This window comes from Python bivittatus, unplaced genomic scaffold (assembly GCF_059951505.1).
Source record: "Python bivittatus isolate LINGU-HERP-01145 unplaced genomic scaffold, Pbiv_v1 ctg000070_np1212, whole genome shotgun sequence".
Lineage (NCBI taxonomy): Eukaryota > Metazoa > Chordata > Lepidosauria > Squamata > Pythonidae > Python > Python bivittatus.
In genome coordinates, this window is record NW_028277034.1 from 56,485,725 (window position 1) to 56,504,054 (window position 18,330).

The following is an 18,330-nucleotide window of genomic DNA, read 5'->3' on the forward strand; positions in this document are numbered from 1 at the left end:
GAAATGCTGACCCACTTCTTTTTTGCAGGGCTACCAGCTGTGCCTGATGCCAACCAAGCCTCCTGTTGTCTCTCTGCCTTGGCTGCCAGGGTCTGTCACCTCCACGCCTTCCTCTACTACACCCTAGCCAGCAATGACCTTGTGGAACTGGTCTTCTTTCCCACTGCACTTCTGTCCTCCCTGCTACACCAGTCCTGCTTCTTGGTTTGCCAATATATCTACACCATGACAGGGTCTCGGCAGCTGGTTTCCTGTGGAGGAGGGCTGCATGACAGGTGGTGTGGCTTGGGTTGAAGGATGGCCTCTCTGGACCTGCCTTACCGCTGTCCGCGTTGCGGGGAACACAAGCGCTTCCGGAGCCTATCTTCACTAAGGGCCCATTTGGAGTATAACCACACTTACGAAACTCTCTATGTCCTCTCTAAGACAAACAGTATCTGCGATGCCACCATCTTTCCATTGGCAACAGATGCCACCCTCTTGACCCCAGCCACCCGTCGGGATATTTTTGAAAGCACGTCCTTCCAGGGCAAAGAGCAGCACATCACCTGTGACCTCCTAGCTGCCGAAGAACTGGAGTCCTCATCTTCTCCCGTGTCATCTCGCTACCTCCACGAGATCGAGATCCCTCTGGCTGAGATCTTTACCCGCAAGACCATGACTTCATCCACCACACCTCCCGCAGCTGCTGCAGCTGCCACAGTAGCTGCTGTGGATGCAGCTTATGAGGAAGGGTTGACCCGCTTGAAGATTCGGGCTTTTGAGAAGCTGGAAGTAGACAAGCGCCTGGAGAAATTCACCGAAGAAGTGGAACAGAAGATCGCCTCCCAAGTTGGCCGGCTCCAGGTGGAATTAGACCGGAAGACCTCAGAGCTGGAGAAGGCCAAGCAAGAGAGCCTCAAGCTCAGCCGTGAGAAACAAGAACTTGAGGACCGAGCGGTAGAGCTTTCTCGCCAGGTGGACGTCAGCGTGGAGATGTTGGCGTCCCTCAAGCAAGATCTTGTCCTGAAGGAGCAGGAGTTAACCCGGAAGCAACAGTAAGTCCTAATTTCTGAGTTCTTGGAGTCCATGGATTGACACTCCAGATCAGGGCTGTGTGGTGAACAGTGTGTCCCATTATTTTGCAGTCCGTTGCATTATTTGAGAAGTCCCAACCTATAAGGGTACAAGCTATAAAAATGCAAACTCAGAGGCTAGTTCTGCAATACACATCTTAGTATCCTCCAGTTTTGCTGGGGCCACAGGTCCAAGAACTACAACTCCCAGAATTCCACAAGTCTTCTGGAAGGGCAACAGATTGGGAAAGACTAAATAAAACTATTAAAAATTGCATTATCTCTCAGAATGCAGTTAGTGGTAGGGCCAAGCACACATCGCATTGCTCAGGATGCCTACTAAGAAGTCTTCCCCTTGAAAGGTGTCAGTTTTGTCCCTAAGGCTTTAATCCTCAAAGCCCTGAGCCTGTAAATGCTCCTTCAGCTGTTACAGTGTCATTTTCAGTGATATTTCCAACAGAACCACTGCTGAAAGGAAATGCTCCAAGTGATTTGGGTGCCTTTCCAGAGGAATGTACAGAAAGTTTGAAATATCTAGGTTTTGGATTAACAGAAGTCTCAATGCCCCACTTAAAGTTCCCCAAAGCTTCTCTCCCATTTTTTCCCCCCACACTTGGGGTTTGTTCCTTGTTTGGGTCTGTGATTTCCTTGCTTCAAGGAATGTAGGGGAAGGAGCTGAGTTTAGATCTGAGAATCTTTTGAGAAGCCTCATGCTTGGCTGCCAAGTAAATCTAATGGTTCACAGAGAGCAGACATTAAAAAGTCGTCATGCTTATGATGTAACAAACAGAACATTGAACCGCTGGTGATTCAGACCACGTGGGAATATGCCCTGTTTGCTTCCTCCCCTTTTTCCGTGTTCTCACCTTTCGGTCCTTCTTACATCTGTGTTACCGGTGGGTTTAAACAACTTGACATCCGCACTCTTGTTCGCATCGTTGGAAAGGCAAGATGTAAACTCCTACTCCCATTTCCCAACTTGGCCATATCACCATTGGTCACATCCAAGCATCTTTAGTTCTGGTTTATCAGCCAAACAATGGTGGGAAGAGTCCTAAATGCTTGAAATTAACTATTCGTGTTGGATTCATTAACCCTTTTTGTGGAAGTCTCTCCACTTGGTCACCTAAAGAAAGATCTCCTTTTCTTTGTACTCCTGGTAGTCCAAAACCAGTTAGATGGCAGCTCTTAGCTGATCTTGGCAGATGCGGTAAAAGTGAAGTGGGCTCAGACCCGGTTAGTATTTGGACAGGAGACCATGAGGAAATTCCAGAGCTATAAGATAAACTAAATCATGGAAGAAGGGAATGCAAGCTACTTCCATATTGTTGTCTAGAAAAGCCACCTGGATTGGGTCACCGGGCATCAAGCTGAACTCAAAGGAGACTCCTACCTTTATCCCTACAGCAAGGCCAGCTATCAGTCCCACCTAAATATCTGCATTAAATAGTTTGCTTTAATTTTAGGTGGACTTCAAGAGGACGAGTGTGAAATTCTTCTATACATAGCAAGAAGATAGTTGGCTGTAGCAATAGAGCAGTGTTTCTCAACCTTAGTCCCTTTAAGATGTGTGGACTTCAACTCCCAGAATTCCCCAGCCAGCATAGCTGGCTGGGGAATTCTGGGAGTTGAAGTCCACACATCTTAAAGTTCCCGTGGTTGAGGAACCATAGAGGGAAAGAGTAATAATTTTCGCTGGTAAAGAAACATCGACAATATTATAAGGCTGTTCTGTGCCAGAAGGCAGAGTCTGGAAATTTAGAAAGAAAAACAAATAAGCACAGCTGTATGAAAAAAATGAGTCATCCTTTCATATCTTAACCTACACTGGGAACAAAGGATTGTGGGCTTTGCCATCAAGATTAAGGCTACTTAGAAGCAGCTGTTTGGTTCCTTGAAATAAGCATGTGAGATTCACTTCCCTGCCACTCTAATTAGACCATCTCAGTTCTGTTACTCTTTTTCTCAAACTCTGGGCTTCCAATTTTAATCTTTTCCCTTCTCTGATTTCACCCTTCATTTACGGGCTTCCCACCAGTAGATCTGAAGCCAACTGAAAAATTCAAGGATGAGGCCCCCCCCCCCAATATTTGAGGAGACTTATCTGGTCCTTTGAGGATTGGGAGGGCACAAAGAAAACAGAGGGCTTAGTTCTCCCCAGCAGATGCCATCGAGGTGCCCACAATCAGGGCTTGAAGACCACAGCATCTCCTGTGTAGTAGCAGAATTTGCCCAAGACACCAGGCTAGGCTAAAATAGGGTGTGGCTGGGGAATTCTGGGAGTTGAAGTCCAGACGTCTTAAAGTTGCCAAGGTTGAGAAACAGTGATCTAGGTTGTCTAGCAAGTTCCCCAGTCATTCACAGCAAACAGAGCCCAGGGCTTTGACCCTGATGAGGCCAAACAGGATCACTCTGCAGTGATGCACAGATAAGAAACACAAATGTTACTCAGTGCAGCACAGCTCTGAACATCCAAAGAAGAGGACCCCAAGAGAGGCTGCCCATATATTGCCTTCTCTTCTCTGCATCGCTCCATCTCTCCTTGGGGTCATTTTTGAGAGTAAGGATGGAGAAGCCAGAAAGCCAGGCAGATAATGGCAGAGTTCCCTCAACATCCCTTCTGTTTATTAAATTTTCTGGGATTGCACCATGGAAGGAATCATTAACTAACCCAAGAGGCTAAGTTGGCAGAAAACACTGAGCCACAAAGAGCAAAGCTGGAACCCACCAGACTTGTTGCATGGTGGCAATGTGGTTGCTCAGTCTTTAACAGCTCTGATCACACATGTGGTGGGAACAAGGCTGGAGGGTTGAGTCCTTCTATTAGACAGACATGGTTCTCAGGTCCCCCTTTGGGTCCAACTCAAGGTACCTGCTGGCTCCAAAATGAGATCCTTTGGATATAATATTGCAACCATATCCTGCTTTTTCTTTCCAGATTTCAGAGCTTTGGGGCTTCCCTAGCCATGAGGTTCATTGGATTTTTCAGGGCATTAGCAGTAGCCCTTGGTAATGGGCCAACATCCCCATCATTGTGAAGATCATCTTCAAAAGTGTTTGGAGAATCTCTGGATGGCCAGCTTGGCTTGTTCCCCAATCCCACCAGCCCAGAATTTGCCCAGATGTGTGTGGCTGTGTGGAGAATAATAGATGGTTGGTGAATTCTGACTTGGCAACATCTCCCTTTGTACTAAGAAAGAGAGTTGGCTTGGGGGATAGTTCTAATTTTCCTAAGAAGAAAAGTGGGATTTCTGGACTCCGTGGGATTTCCCACTAGGGAAGTCACTTCAAGAGGGTCTTGGCTCTGTAGTCTGTGTCGGAATGCCCACTTTTCCTGTTTCTCAGATGGGACTGCTCAAAACTCTCTTACTCTTCATGGAGATATACCCAGTGTTTCTCAACCTCAGCAACTTTAAGATGTGTGGACTTCAACTCCCAGAATTCCCCCAGCCAGCATGCTGGCTGGGGGAATTCTGGGAGTTGAAGTCCACACATCTTAAAGTTGCTGAGGTTGAGAAACACTGGGTATAGACTTAGACTTAGACATAGATATTCAATCTCTATAGCCACCCATCTCCACAAGTGACTCTGAACAACGAACAATATCAAAATAAAACCGTCCCTAGCACTGGGCTTTTGTGCTAGGGGCGTTATTTTAACTCTTGGTAAACTTCCTAAGTGTATTTTGAATCCCTTTTGCAAAAACAATAGCATGAAACCAAGGATCTTTGGGGCCCTTCCAACCCTGGGCTCTGCATACGCTTAACTCTGCATCGTGTTCTTTCTTGAAAACTGACAGATTTCTAGCCGATATGTCGTAGAGCTGGGTCATTGTCTGTGACCAACTGGGAAGCACAGAATTTTAAGAACTGAAAGGCCGTTCTGGAATAATAATAACAACAGCAGCAACAACAACAATAATAGCAGCAATTATTTATTGCACATAGTGGGTATCATTGACTAAACTCTGCAATTTGTTCCCACGGGAAAACAAAAGTTCCTGAGCAGAGATACAATGAAAAATCGGGCTGTCCAATTGCTGTTTGCTCCCTGAAGATTTTGGTGCAAACATTGGCAGCTCTTCTAACAGAACGGTACATGCATGGTTTTCTCATCCAGGAAAAAAGCTAATTTGTCGATATCCACATTTTCCTTGCTTGCAAAAGTGGATTTCTCCCTTTCCTTGTTGCCTTGATGGTTCAGCGGTTGGAGCAGGCCTCCAGGAGGAAAGCTGCATACTGAAGCTATTCTTGAGAGCAGATTTCTTCTTAGAAGCTGCTCCCTGTAGTAACTCCCACTTCGCTGATCTTTATTTAACATGGGCATTTGCAAAGAGATGGGATCTTTGCTTCATTTCCAATTAAGTTCATGCAGCAGATCCACCAGCTTTCTTTTAAGTGCAGTGAGATACTGTGATTAGGGCTGTACCATATTCATCTTTGAAAATGTTCAGAGAAAAAGGGGCGGGGGTGGCTATCTTCATTGTCACCATCCCCTCCTTTTTGCAATACTGTTTTCCCTGTAGTAATCCTAGCCAAAAATGACATAATAACTTCCAAGCAGTATTAGCAGCGGGATAACGTGATCAAGCCAGTTCTGAGTGACGTCAGAAGCACAGTAAGCGTGCGACCCAAATATGTTAGTTCTTGTTTCTGGTGAAGGTGTGTGCACCATCCCTACCCTCAAATAAATCACTGAATAGGAGGATGGATTTTTTAGGTATGTAAATGTTTCTGGAATATTCCCACCTAGTTGAGATCATCCATCTCTGTGATATATAAATTCCAACCACATTAAATGTTCTGTTAGCTGAGATTTCATCAGCATCGTTGTTATTTCCTAGTCTGGTCAGTGCCAGTTAAAGTGATGGATATCTGAAAGTACAACAAAGAATTCATTTATTTTTTTTTACTAACCAAAGCTTGATCTCCCTGTCTTGAACTGCCAACCTCAGTTTGCACATGCAGAGAGAGAAGGAAGAAACTGTTGATGTGTGAGAACATTATTACGTACTGCATTTTAGACAGAGTTAAATTTTAACAAGGAATAATCTTCATGGTTCATAGGAAGTCCATTTCGTATAAATTTATTCTTTCTAATGTGCAAACTGTGCTGGGTTCATACATCATACATAATGTGCCTAATTTGCTTTCTGGCTTATAACCCATGGATTATGGTTGAATGTGAAGTTATGGCCTATTCAACAAATTACAACTAAGCAAATATGAGCCCAGTCAAAATTAGAATGTGATCCTAAGGCTCTCTTTGGCACCTAAATGTGATGTTGTTGCCACAGCAGATCTTAGAAAGTTTGGAATTACTTCTGCATTTGCTTCCCACTTGGTCCTTCTCTCACATATACATAAGCATACACAGGGAGACTAGATTTCCACAGCACGTCCAAGCCTTAACCTAGGGCAATGGATTCCTGAGATAGACAGAGATAGACAGTGGCTCGTGGTTGAGCATTTCAGCACCAGGGAGAGCTCCTGGACACGAACATAGACTTTCGAATAGATGGAGCCTTCCAGGCCCACTCACTGCACCCAGGAGGCTGTCATCGTATGATGTTCTCCATTCTTCACATTGCATCGTGTTATTGGCACATCTAGCCTAAAACTTGCTACTCTGAATAGCTCTCCAAAGATTGTTTTTTCTGGGGTCTAGCCAACTGGAAATGCCAAGGACTGAACTTTCCAGCTACCTTTTAGTGGGCCCTCTGAAGTAGGGTGGCCAGGAAGACACTGAGGAGGGGGCACGTACTCCAACCTCACAGGATGAAGGTTCAGAAGGGCTGAAGCTAATGATATGGAACCAGGCCATCTTTTACTAGGGAAGCATCTCCAGCTGGGCCCTTGGTGATGCCTATCGCCACACCACAGTACAATTTCTTCCTTAGCCTTGATCTGACTGCAGTCCTCTGAGGCGCCTGGTCCTCATTCCATGCTGTGAGGAAGAGAGGAGTGAGGTTGAAAGTGCCCTCTGCATGTGGGAAAAGCAGCGCTGGTGAGGGCAGCTGCAGCAAAGCAGATACGCTCCCTCCCCTGCTCTTCCTGAGGCTAAGCCCATCTCACACTCCGCTCCCCTAAAAACATCCAGGTAACAAAGACACAAAATGTTCCAGTCTTGGAGACACAGGAAAGGATGTACTCAATTCCCCCCCACACACCGTGCTGACAGAGATGAACCTCCTGGCACAGACTCACCCCCCGGCATTCATGTCAGCATCCCAGCTAGTCATTTGGCCACACCCAGCAATTTGTGAGGAATTAGTGTGGTGGCTGCCTTATTTTTAACATCCTTTATTCTCTCTTCTATTTTGATTTTTACATTTTTAATGTGTTTATTGACTGTTTTTAGCTTCATTGTACCCTGCCCAGAGTAAATGTGATGAGATGGGCAGCTATATAAATTGGCTTAATAAATAAAAATAAAAACATTGAGTGGCGTAACAATATGCCCAGATGGCTATTTGAGCCTATTGTTAGGGAATATGCGTGCCACAATGAAGCATTGTGTACAGTTTTTCATCTACGTTGTGGTGTGTCCAGTCATCGATAAAAAGAACCCCTTTTGCCCTGTGTGTAAATGCTGCGAAGGAAGGAAGGGAGGGAAGGGAAGGGAAGGGAAGGGAAGGGAAGGGAAGGGAAGGGAAGGGAAGGGAAGGGAAGGGAAGGGAAGGGAAGGGAAGGGAAGGGAAGGGAAGGGATGGGATGGGATGGGATGGGATGGGATGGGATGGGATGGGAGGAAAAATTTGAAGGTTAGAGTGACAGGAATGAATATCCTAGAGGATATTATCTAGTTCTTTCTTTTTTTCTTTTGAATGGATATCTGGCTTTTGGAGCAGACTGGCTTTTGGGGGATGCGTGCTAAACGTCCTGTATGTAAGGATATGCCTGTCTTGTGGGACATCATTTTACTTCTGTTTTTCTGCTTTTTTCCACAGGCGTGTGGTTCGGATGGTTGTTCCTTTCTGCGTACTTTGTTGGGCTGTGTGCCTGGGCAGAGAGCTTGCCCTGGAAGGGCTAGGATTTGGGGAGCTGTGTGAGCCTATTACTCAAAGCATCCCTGTTTTGCTCAGAAAATGGGCACTGAGTCAGGTTATCAAAATTAGAACCAGGGTACAGCATTTGTGGCTGGGGCCCATCCTCCCCTTACAGTCTCTTTCTGGCAAGAAGTGAGTTCTGCTTTGCGACCGTCCCACACTTGACACCATGCTCCTTCCTGTTCCTCGTAGTTTGAAAGGTAGCAAAGGATGTGGGTGCTGGCACTTTGTCCTCTGAAGGAAGACTGCCATGGGAAGCCTCATGCGCTTTAGGGACCTAGCTGTGCACCGCACCCATTGCCCTGTCTGTTTTGACGACGTAGAGGGATGGTGGAGGACAAGCTGATAAGCCCGGTGGGATCCAAAATTCTTGATTTTGCAGGTGACTTTCCTATAACAAAGTTCTGGCTTACAATTTTATGGGCACTGTTAGCAGTTCTGACTGGCCTGGTTTCAGTTCCTGTTGGGGCTCACAATCGCACACCCCTTTTTTTCTTTTCCCTTTGGAGAGGGGTCCCCCTTCAGCTCCATCTCTCGAAGCCAGCAGGTGCTGAGAGCTTTTGCTTCATCTCCACTGATGCGGCACCTTGAGCTGTTTCCCTGCCATAAACCATCTCCCTGGGTTGCAACTTCTACTGTGTTTATTGTTACCAATTAGGCCTCTCGCTGCCACCCATTTATTCACCTAAGCTTTTAATTAACATCCGCGGAGTTATCCTGCCGTTCGCTAGCGGTTTAATGTTTTTTCCTCGCCCTTCCTCCGGATTTTATAACATTGTGGTGTTCCTTTATTTTCGTTGAATTCCCTTTGGCGTTGTATGTTTTCCATTTTGCAGTTTCTGAACGTGGATTGAGAAGAACCGTGGAGACATTTTTACATTTTAAAAAAATCAAGGTTGATTTAAAAAAAAAAAAAAGATGTAATACTCAGGTATTCGGGCGTGGGTTTGTGGAAGGCTGACGCAGGTAATCCGAAGTCTTGCAAGGCCGCCGAGTTATCCCTGCATACACTTGTTTGTTTATCCTCCTAACACGGGAGTGCAAACGGGCCTTTCATTTGGCCAATTCTCGCCCACAGGGAGGTCATCCAAATAGACCAGTTCTTGAAGGAGACGGCCGTCCGCGAAGCCAACGCCAAAGTACGTCTGCAGCAGTTCATCGAGGAACTCCTGGACCGGGCAGACCGAGCCGAGAAGCAGCTTCAGATCATCAGCAGCAGTTGCGGAACAACTCCCAATTGTAGTTTGGGGAGATGTAGTATGCCTGGATCCAAAAGCACTAGCCGAGCAGTAGCTAATGAAGCCAATCTCCTAAAGGGTGAGGTGGGTCTTCCTGAAGCGATGGGGATGGTGGCCAGGGCGAGACCTCGCTTCTGCTGGCCTCGTCTTCAACCCTCTGCTCATTCAGGGGCCACCTCCAGCATTGAAAGCCTGCAGGAAGTCTGTACATAAGGTCTAAACGGGATGCGGCAATGCAAATGGGGCAAATGTGGGTCAGTAGAAACTCCATGTTCAAGAGCATTATGCTTGTAAATATTCCAAACAAAATCACCAGGTTTGCGTGGTTGAACCCAATGGCGGAGCTGTTTTTCATTCTTCCACCCACCCCCAAGACATGGCGTGTCTGTGAGTTCTGCAGTATGTAGGGAACATGGAGAAAGACATGAGGTGGGGAAGGAGAAGGAAAAGAGAACCACTGACTTGGTTCACATGTCATAACCTCACCCCATTACTGAATTAACTCATGTTGGGGCTCACTTTGCAAAATGCCCTCTTTAGCGCTTTCACTGATGTGAAAGATGAAGAGTGTTGGGTCCAGGTGAGAGACAGAGAGAGAGAGAGAGAGAAGGATTTGACCTTTTTTGCCCTGGTGAAGGGAATCCTTAACCTTCTCCCATCTGCCTCTTGCTTCTGCAATGTCTTCCCCAGCAACCCCTTTCCTTCCCACCTGAATGCTCCAATCCAGCAAAGCTGCCATGGCGGGAGGCGTATGGGGCAAGGAGGAAGTGGGCAATGGGTGAAGCTCTCCCTCCCCTTTGCCACAGCCCTGCAAACGGGCGCTGCCCCGTCACTGCTTTGTGGCATAGAAGGGACGGTCTATTTTCCGAGTCTTAAATGGGCACAGAAGTCTAGATGCAGCTTCACGTTAGTCCTGACACAGAGGCTTCAACCTTGGTTACCTGGCCTTACATGCTGCAGTGAATTCTGCACATTCTGCTCTCGGAAAGGATACCCTGGCGCACGCAATCCACTTAGCAGGGCCTGGGCCAGCCACTGCTTATGCCTGCCAAAAGATGCCTAAACATTACCTAGTTTAAAAAGGATGGGCAAAGAGGATGGCTGAAATTCAGCTCTGGTTCCAATATACGGATGGGGACAGCCATTTTATTTGTTTATTTATTTGAATTTATCGGCTGCCCAACTCCGATGGACTCTGGAGTATGCATAGGGATGGGGAAAGGAATGGCTGGCTGGAGAATTCTGGGTGTTGAAGTCCACATGTCTTAAAGTGGCCAAGGTTGACAAATACGGACTTAACCTGATTCCTAAATTATCAATAAGCTATCACCAATTAGCAGAGACAAGGCACAGAACGTAGGTTCTAATTAGAGATTTTTTTTTTCTTACATTCACTCAACAGATACTTGCAGTCAAGAGACACCTTCTTGATGGCAGTCCCAAATATTTGGGAATGCCTTATCCCCCGAGATCCAGCAGACCCTGCCCCCCCCCCATGCCTTCTTGTCAGGCTGTAAAAAACTATTGTTCCAATAAGTTTTAACACAAGAGGTGGGCCTGGGCAGCCTTGAATCTGACCAGCTTTGTGGGTTCTGGTAGTATTTGATCTTTACTCTTGCCAGATGTATTTCTCACTGGTGTTGCAGAATGTCTCAAGTCTTTAGAAGCAGAGCGGGCTCCAAAGGTGTGGATAAAATCAAGAGATAAATAGCTGTGCAGTTTTAGCCGGGAGGCAGGGGGCAGATGCTAGCAGACACAGGGGCTAAACAAGGAGCCTCAAGCAGAGTGAGCAGAATTGCCAATGAAAAATGATTAAATGATTTCCAAGGAAACTGAGTTGAAGAAATATTGAAAGGAGTATTTTAGAGATTAATATGGGTTTGGTGGATTGCTTAAAGGTGTTGGATTGGAAGCCAGGAGACCGTGAGTTCTAGTCCTGCCTTAGGCAATACCAACTGGGTGACTTTGGGCCAGTCCCTCTCTCAGCCCTAGGAAGAAGGCAAGGAGAAACGTAAGTGTCAGTGTAAAAGTTCAGGGGGATCAGCTTGTGAAGAGTACATGCCAGAAGGTTTGGAAGAACTCTGATTGTAAGAGTTCAAGAGATGACCGTGAGCGAAGTTTGGGAAGTGCAGTGAGGCTTTATATCATTCAGGAGGTGTGCAGACCAGACGTTTGCTCTTCAGCAGGTCACTCATATAATAAAGTGAATAGGCCTGAATTATGGGATGTTTTAACACACCTGAAAGTTGGTTCCTGAATGCAATAAGAGCAGTATATGGTGGAAGTCAGAATAAGTGTCCTGCTTAGAGAAAGAATCAACATTCTAGACCAGTGTTTTCAAGGTTGGCAACTTTCAGATGCGTGGACTTCAACTCCCAGAATTCCCCAGCCAGTGTGTAGCTGGGGAATTCTGGGAGTTGAAGTCCACGCATCTGAAAGTTGCCAACCTTGAAAAACGCTGGTCTAGACAATGCAATTACATAGGTCTTCTGTTATAACTACAGCGTTTGCAGAGATTTATCCCCAATGTTAGAGATGGGGTGAAGGGTGAGAATGCCACTGAATGGGAGGAAAGGGGTCTGGTAATGGGGGTAGTTCCAGGGGGATTATCAGCAGGGAGGTATGTGGATGATTGGTGGTAGGGATATGTGAATGAGTTGGTATTTTTATTTCCTTCAGATGAATTGGGGTGAACATGGGGTGATTTAGGACTTCAAGAGACTTGCCTTGTCTTGTCAAGAAGTGTTTGTGAGGACAGCTGGTAGCATGGTAGGGATGACACTGGTAGCTTTGTGGGAAACTTCTCAATGACAGTTTGATGCCAGAGGTTGTCTCTTTAGGCCTGATGGTGGGAGATGAAAGAGAAAGTGAGCAAATTTCGTGGTGTAAAGGAAGGTGAGACTCATGGGCAGGCCATTAGAGGAGAAGCAAAACGGGTACCTTGGTGCTGGTCTGCTCTTCTAGCCACACTGTTTCAACCCTAGGTTCAGGAAGCTGGATTTCTGGTGGCCTTGACCAGCAATAATTGATTTGCAATAAAACATTGATCATCCCCAGAATGGGGGTGAGCAAGGTGATGATGTACCTGTGACCTAGGCCTGTTCTAGAGCTGATGGTGTGTGATATGATCAAGGTATCTCCCCTGCCAAGTAAGTATGGTGTGTGACATGTTCATGTTAGATTGGACTGTAGGGGTAGGATGAAGATCCTGCTTGTGTGCCATCACTCTTGCTCCCCCCCCCGGATCTTGTCCTTGGGATGTTGCTGGAGTTCCCCAGGTTTTGGCGCTGGGGCTTCAACCTCCATCTCTGGGGGTTCAGGATTTCATGGCCTCTTCCAAGTCATTGAGGGCCTACTCCACATAGGTGGACACACAGTGGACCTCATCTGTGTTTCAGAACAGCTGCTGGGTGATCTGTGTGGAAGTTAAAAGAAAACTAGAGGACAACAGGGTGAATGAAGAAAAGCTTATTGCAGCCTTTTGACAGATGTCAAGGCGTTCTGCTTAAGAGGGTGCACCAAGGGGAGTGTTCAACTTATATTTATACTACGCAGTAAACATCTGTTCTTGTTCTAAAGTAGTCATCCTTAAAATTTATATTCCCTCAAACTATGTTTTGATCTGTGAAAGTGTAATAAGATTCTTCTTTATTCTTAAACAATCATGCAAAACTATATTGAACGTTGTTCTTTTCAGCCTCGGCTATGATAAAGTGGATTGACAATCTTTAACCTGTATCCTTGGAGACTGTTAAGTTATACAACAAGTTGCATAGTGACACATAGTTACCGAGTTATACATTACAGAGTCTAGACTAGGGTTATATTGTGTAGTTCATTCCCTTCAGCATCCACGTTGGAACAAGAGGGCTTTTCACTACAAAATGGTTCCTCCTGAAATACAGCACTCTCACATCTGGGGTATTGGACACCTTGTGGAGTCCTTTGCCATGGTCAGGTCACCTCCAAGTTGGAACGAGATTATCACCACCCAGGATCTCTGTAGGGCGAGAGGACCAATTAGAAGGACCTACTCCAGGTATTGTATGAATCCAGAGATGTTCCAATCAGCCATCTGGAGGCAGTTCTGTCAGCTGCCTGGTTGAATATTGGAAGAAAGAGGTGACCGGAGCATTACTGTTGAATAGCCTCACTCGGTCAGCAGATTCTGAAGTGCTCCTTGATTTACTGAGGAGCTATGGGAGATGATGAAGCAGCAGAAACACACCTGGAGCACAGGCAGACTGGACATGAGAGCAGAAGCACATTTAACTCCCACCATGGTGGTCAAGGCAGTGAAGTGCTTGTACTTCTCCACCCCCAAGGCAATAGCAAGTTGTCACCCCACAGCCCTGTTGAAGGTTACTCATTTCCTGTTAAGGAGTGATGAATGGGGAGAATCTGTCACCGGGTTTCTGTAACACTTTTTTGCCCAACATTTTCCCAATAGTCGCTCAGGTTTATCAGAATCTTGACTCCCCTTGGATGAAGTCTGCGGTGCTATCCGAAGCCATTTTCTATACCTTTATTGGAGATTCATTTCTGAGAGCTTTACTAGAGATGAGAAACAAGATGAAGAAATGTTAAGCTATGGAAATGTTAGCAGAAAGGGAGAGGATAGCATGCAGGCAGTTGAGATGCACGAAAGTTTTCTGAAAGAAGTGAAAAATAGCTGCGTATAAAAGAATGTCCATATTGTTCAGAGAGCTGGATGTGTCAGGAGAAATAGCAAAGTAAGTTGAATGCAGTGGGAATGAGGTACTTAAGTGTCTGTAGTAAAACAAGATAAGAGGGAGTGAAGAATGAATGGAGGCCAGAAGACTGTGGGCTGAATGCAGAAGTGAAGGGATCACTTTCACATTTCTCCATCTTTAGTCATCTTACCAGGGAACAGAAACGTACCTGTGTGTCCCAGTTGCAACGGTTAATAACTTGCAATCGCTCACTCCGTTTTCTCTGTCACTTTGAATTAAATACAAAAGCAGGTAGGTTGAAATGGTTCGGTCATAACAAGAGAAGGAATGAAGATCAAGCTGGTAGAGCAAGTATATGACGGAGGCAGAAACGAGGAAGGAAGACTAACGCTGTTGGGTGGAGTTGCTGAGAACTTCAAAGAAAGAGGAGAAGTTTAACAGGCCAAAAGCAATGCATGAAATGGTGTATTGATATGGTAGAAGCCATGATGGTTTGCAAGGAGAGAAAGATATGGAGAGGTGTAACCAGTGATGTTAGCATTAAATAGGTTTTCTTTTCATTATTTCATGCCTTCCATTTCTTTTTCTTACTACATTTTTGTTCTTTGCATAACGTTGGTTATTCAGAAAGGGAATAGCATGGTGGTTATGTTTGTGTGTGCATATGTACGTAATAAAATCAACATTTTAAAATACAGGTATATGAATGAGATAAACTCCCATTTAAATCATTCATTCAGATTTACAACCTGTTTTGATTTGACCTTGGGAGGCCATTTGGAAAATGGATCCAACTGGTTTGGGACATTGGGGCAGATTCAGAGGCATCTCCTTCTGTTTGGTTATTTGATGGAGAGATCTCTTTCGATTCTGTGAAATTGCCTGCCAGCCAGATTCTAGCTTAAAAAAAAAGCACCCCTCTGTTGAAAGGGATATCTTGAAACGCTGCAATCGTTCTCCACAAAAAAATGATTCCCCTTTTAAAGTAATGGGGATTTGGATTACAAGCCTCCGTCATTGATGCGTCTGTATAGGTGGGTGGTACTGTATTGGGAGCAAGAATAGATGGTTTAGTTGACGTGTGATGAAACAAACTGACCCCCAGTTCACTGTCTTCACAGAGAGACAAGCACTCAATGCCTGAAGCGACCCCGCACAGCTCCTACACCGTTTCCAATCAGAGGTCATCGTCCAGTACCGGGTAGGGAATCCGCTTGCATTGTGACCTTTGCGCGTCTGGCCGCTTCGCTGTTTTATGTAATAGGATACATGTTTTAGGAGCCTTTCCAAAATGAGGATGCCTCTCTGCCTCCTTTAGGGGAAGAAAACATGACAGAGACTCTCAAGCATCTTCGCTGAATGTGAATCCATTTAGACGTGTGCGTTCTCCCTCGTGGGATCTTGGCTAAAAATCAGATTAAAAGCTCAGCCCATCTGCAGGACCTGGCTTGGCAAATAACTCACGGGATCGCTTAGCCCCGACCGCCTAGGTTCCTCTGTGGCGTGGCCAGCCGAATTCAGCAGTTTGGAAACCTCAGGTTTCTTTTAAAAACTGGCTTGCTTCTGGTCCTTAAGACTCTGCAAACAGGCTTAATTCACTCCCTGAAAGGATGGACAGGCCCAGGGTTTCTGGGAACCCGGAATGGCTCTTTTCTTTCCCTAATTCCCAACTTGTAAAAGAGGATACAGAATCAGCAGATGCACGTAACTGTATTTAAGGAACATAGTTGGAATATTGCTGTTCGCTTTAGGGCCAAAACAGCCAAGCTTCACGCAGATATTGCACGCCTTCATTGGCTTAACCTGCAAACTCCTTGAAACATGGGGAAGGAAAGATCCAGTTCTACGGGAAAGGGTAGGGGGTCTCTTACAATCTGCAGACCCCATATCCTGAGGTTCCCTGTTGTCAAGCCAATGGGGTCTCCTCAGTAGCCCCTAAAAAATAAACCTCTGAACTGCGCAGTTCAGAGACCAGAGCCCCTGACATTGCCCCATCACTGGAGGTCTTGTCCAGATGGCTCTGGGCTGTCCTTTGGATCCATCCAGATTCTAGATTTCTGGCTCTCTGATTCCAGGGCCTCCAGCCGGGCCAAAGCGGTCTCTCAGAGTTCGGGCTGCTACGACAGTGACGGTCCTGAAGTCTACCATGGAGCTGAGAATAGCAATGGGCCACCCTTCCAGTCCCGAGGCCCGGAGAGCGGCTTTGACCGGCCCGCCGGTGTGCGCAGCTCAGCTTTGCGCAGGCAGGCCATTCAGAATTGGCACCGCCGACCGTACCGCAACAGCACAGAAGGTGAGGAAGGAGACATCTCCGACATCGGATCCCGGACCACCGAGTCGGAGGCCGAGATGTGGGAGTTGGAACCCAGGGTGCCCGCTGAGGTCCAGCAAGTGAATTTCTCCAGGGCAGGAAACAATTCCCGGATGGCAGGTAGGTTTCATCCACTGAGAGGGGAGGAGAGATCACTTTGGGAGTTGGAGCAGGGATGGGGAAACTCTCCTGGGCTACAAAAAGGAATTGGGGGTCTATCTAAGAACATAAAATGGCTCATGTGGGCAACCAGATCTTCAAGAAATGTGTTTCTGGGGAACCAGGAAGGTTATGGGAATTGGACAGTCTGTTCTTAATCCTGTGTGGATATCTACAGGAGCAGCTTTTTCCAATGGTTCCTGCCCTTTGGAAATGCCATCTGCAGGGATCCTGGAATTGGGCCTTCTGAGTCACTGTCCCCTTCTCTGAAACGGCATTACCCAGATACTAGAAGGGCCCTAACCGTGTTAGCTTTTTGTAAAGCAATTAAGACATACTAACTTGGGTCTGAAAAGCTGCATTTGTTCCCTCCTGTAGAGAGAATGTCTGTATGTCTGAAGGCTGTCCTCCAGTTGATTTATATCACTGTGGTTGTATATTGTTTTAATCCTACTGCTGTTTGGAAGTCTGCATGATTGGGGCAAGTGCATCAGCGTCATACACCATCAAAGGAACCAGCTTGCCCTGGGGCGTCTTTTCCTACCAAATGTCTTCTTGCAAACGTTCTCCATTTTGCGTGTTGTTCAGACACAAGTCCTGCTGTACTTTGCAGAGCTCCTTGGCCAGGAACAGGGCATTGACTGGCTTCCTGCAGCTGCAACCCCATTTTCGTTTTCCTGGAACTGAGCCTCACTGAACATGGGGCAGGTTCTGCTCAACAGAAGCTCATTGAACTATAGGCTTCGTTTTCCAAGAGGACCTGCTGCTTATCTAGTCTAGGCTGAGCAGTTCCAGGTAGAAATGCCCCATGTTTATGCCTCAGCCAGGTCCGATGCTGGAAAGGGTGTCCGGCCCGAGAGGGGAAGTCCATCCCGTTCCAACGAGGTCATCAGCCCGGAGATCCTCAAGATGCGAGCTGCGCTTTTTTGCATCTTCACCTACCTCGACACCAAGACCCTGCTTAGGGCCGCCGAGGTCTGCAAGGACTGGAAATTTGTGGCACGGCACCCAGCAGTGTGGACCCGGGTGCTGCTGGAAAACGCCAGAGTCTCCTCGAAGGTAACATGGGGCTTTCTGCCACTCTGGCTTAGGAAGAAGCTTTGTTCTTCTCAGAGGTCCTTTTATTTATTATTGCATTTAATTTTCCCAACCTTGACAGATAGTGTTTGTTCTAATCTATGTTTTTTAAACTTTGGCTAATCAATTTGGGGGTGAAGTAGTATTTAAGCTTTGGTGCTGTTTTGAGACTTGTCCGAGTAGAAAAATGGGGATATAAATAAAATAAATGATCAATGGATATATACTATTCACTCCCAAATTGCCCTGGGCAGCTTGCAAGGGAAACATTCAAACTTAAAAAAAAAAAAAAAAAGGAGCAGAAAATCTCCTTAAACAGATCTAAAAGGTCTGGGTTAAAAAAAAAAGGGGGGGGTTAAGTCCCTTCTGAAACCTAAATCTGGGAAGGGAGGTGCCTCAATACCAGCAGGGTTTTAGTTCACAATACCCATCACAAAAAAAGACAAAATTAGCTTTTGATGTTAAACAACTCTGTGCAGGATCTGTTAAAGATGCCCCACGGTAGAGCTAAGGGGAAAAGCAAAACTAAAAAGGAGTTGTTCCTGCAAGTGTCTTGTGTGAAGCCCAATAACCCTTTGGACAATGAATGGTTGGTCTTGCAAACTGTCCTTCTAAACAACGTTCCCTCAGCTCTACCAATATTCGCCTCTATTAGTAACATTCCCTCAGTTGGGTTCTTGGTGTTCTCCTAGCTTGGCTTTCTTCTTGCAGATGTTTGTTACCAGGTTAGGGTCCTTCTTCAGCTTCC

At 46.1% G+C, this 18,330-nt stretch overlaps 1 protein-coding gene across 1 annotated transcript in view; it reads left to right on the forward strand.

Moving 5' to 3' along the window:
• The first annotated feature begins 297 nt into the window (after positions 1-297).
• Positions 298-18,330, forward strand: part of FBXO41 (F-box protein 41) — a 33,488-nt gene continuing 15,455 nt past the window's right edge. Inside the window, exons 1-5 of the mRNA XM_025169430.1 lie at positions 298-1,037; positions 9,182-9,392; positions 15,157-15,236; positions 16,111-16,466; positions 17,329-17,564. Of these exons, the coding sequence (XP_025025198.1) occupies positions 298-1,037; positions 9,182-9,392; positions 15,157-15,236; positions 16,111-16,466; positions 17,329-17,564 (1,623 nt within the window). The remainder of the gene's footprint in view (positions 1,038-9,181; positions 9,393-15,156; positions 15,237-16,110; positions 16,467-17,328; positions 17,565-18,330) is intronic.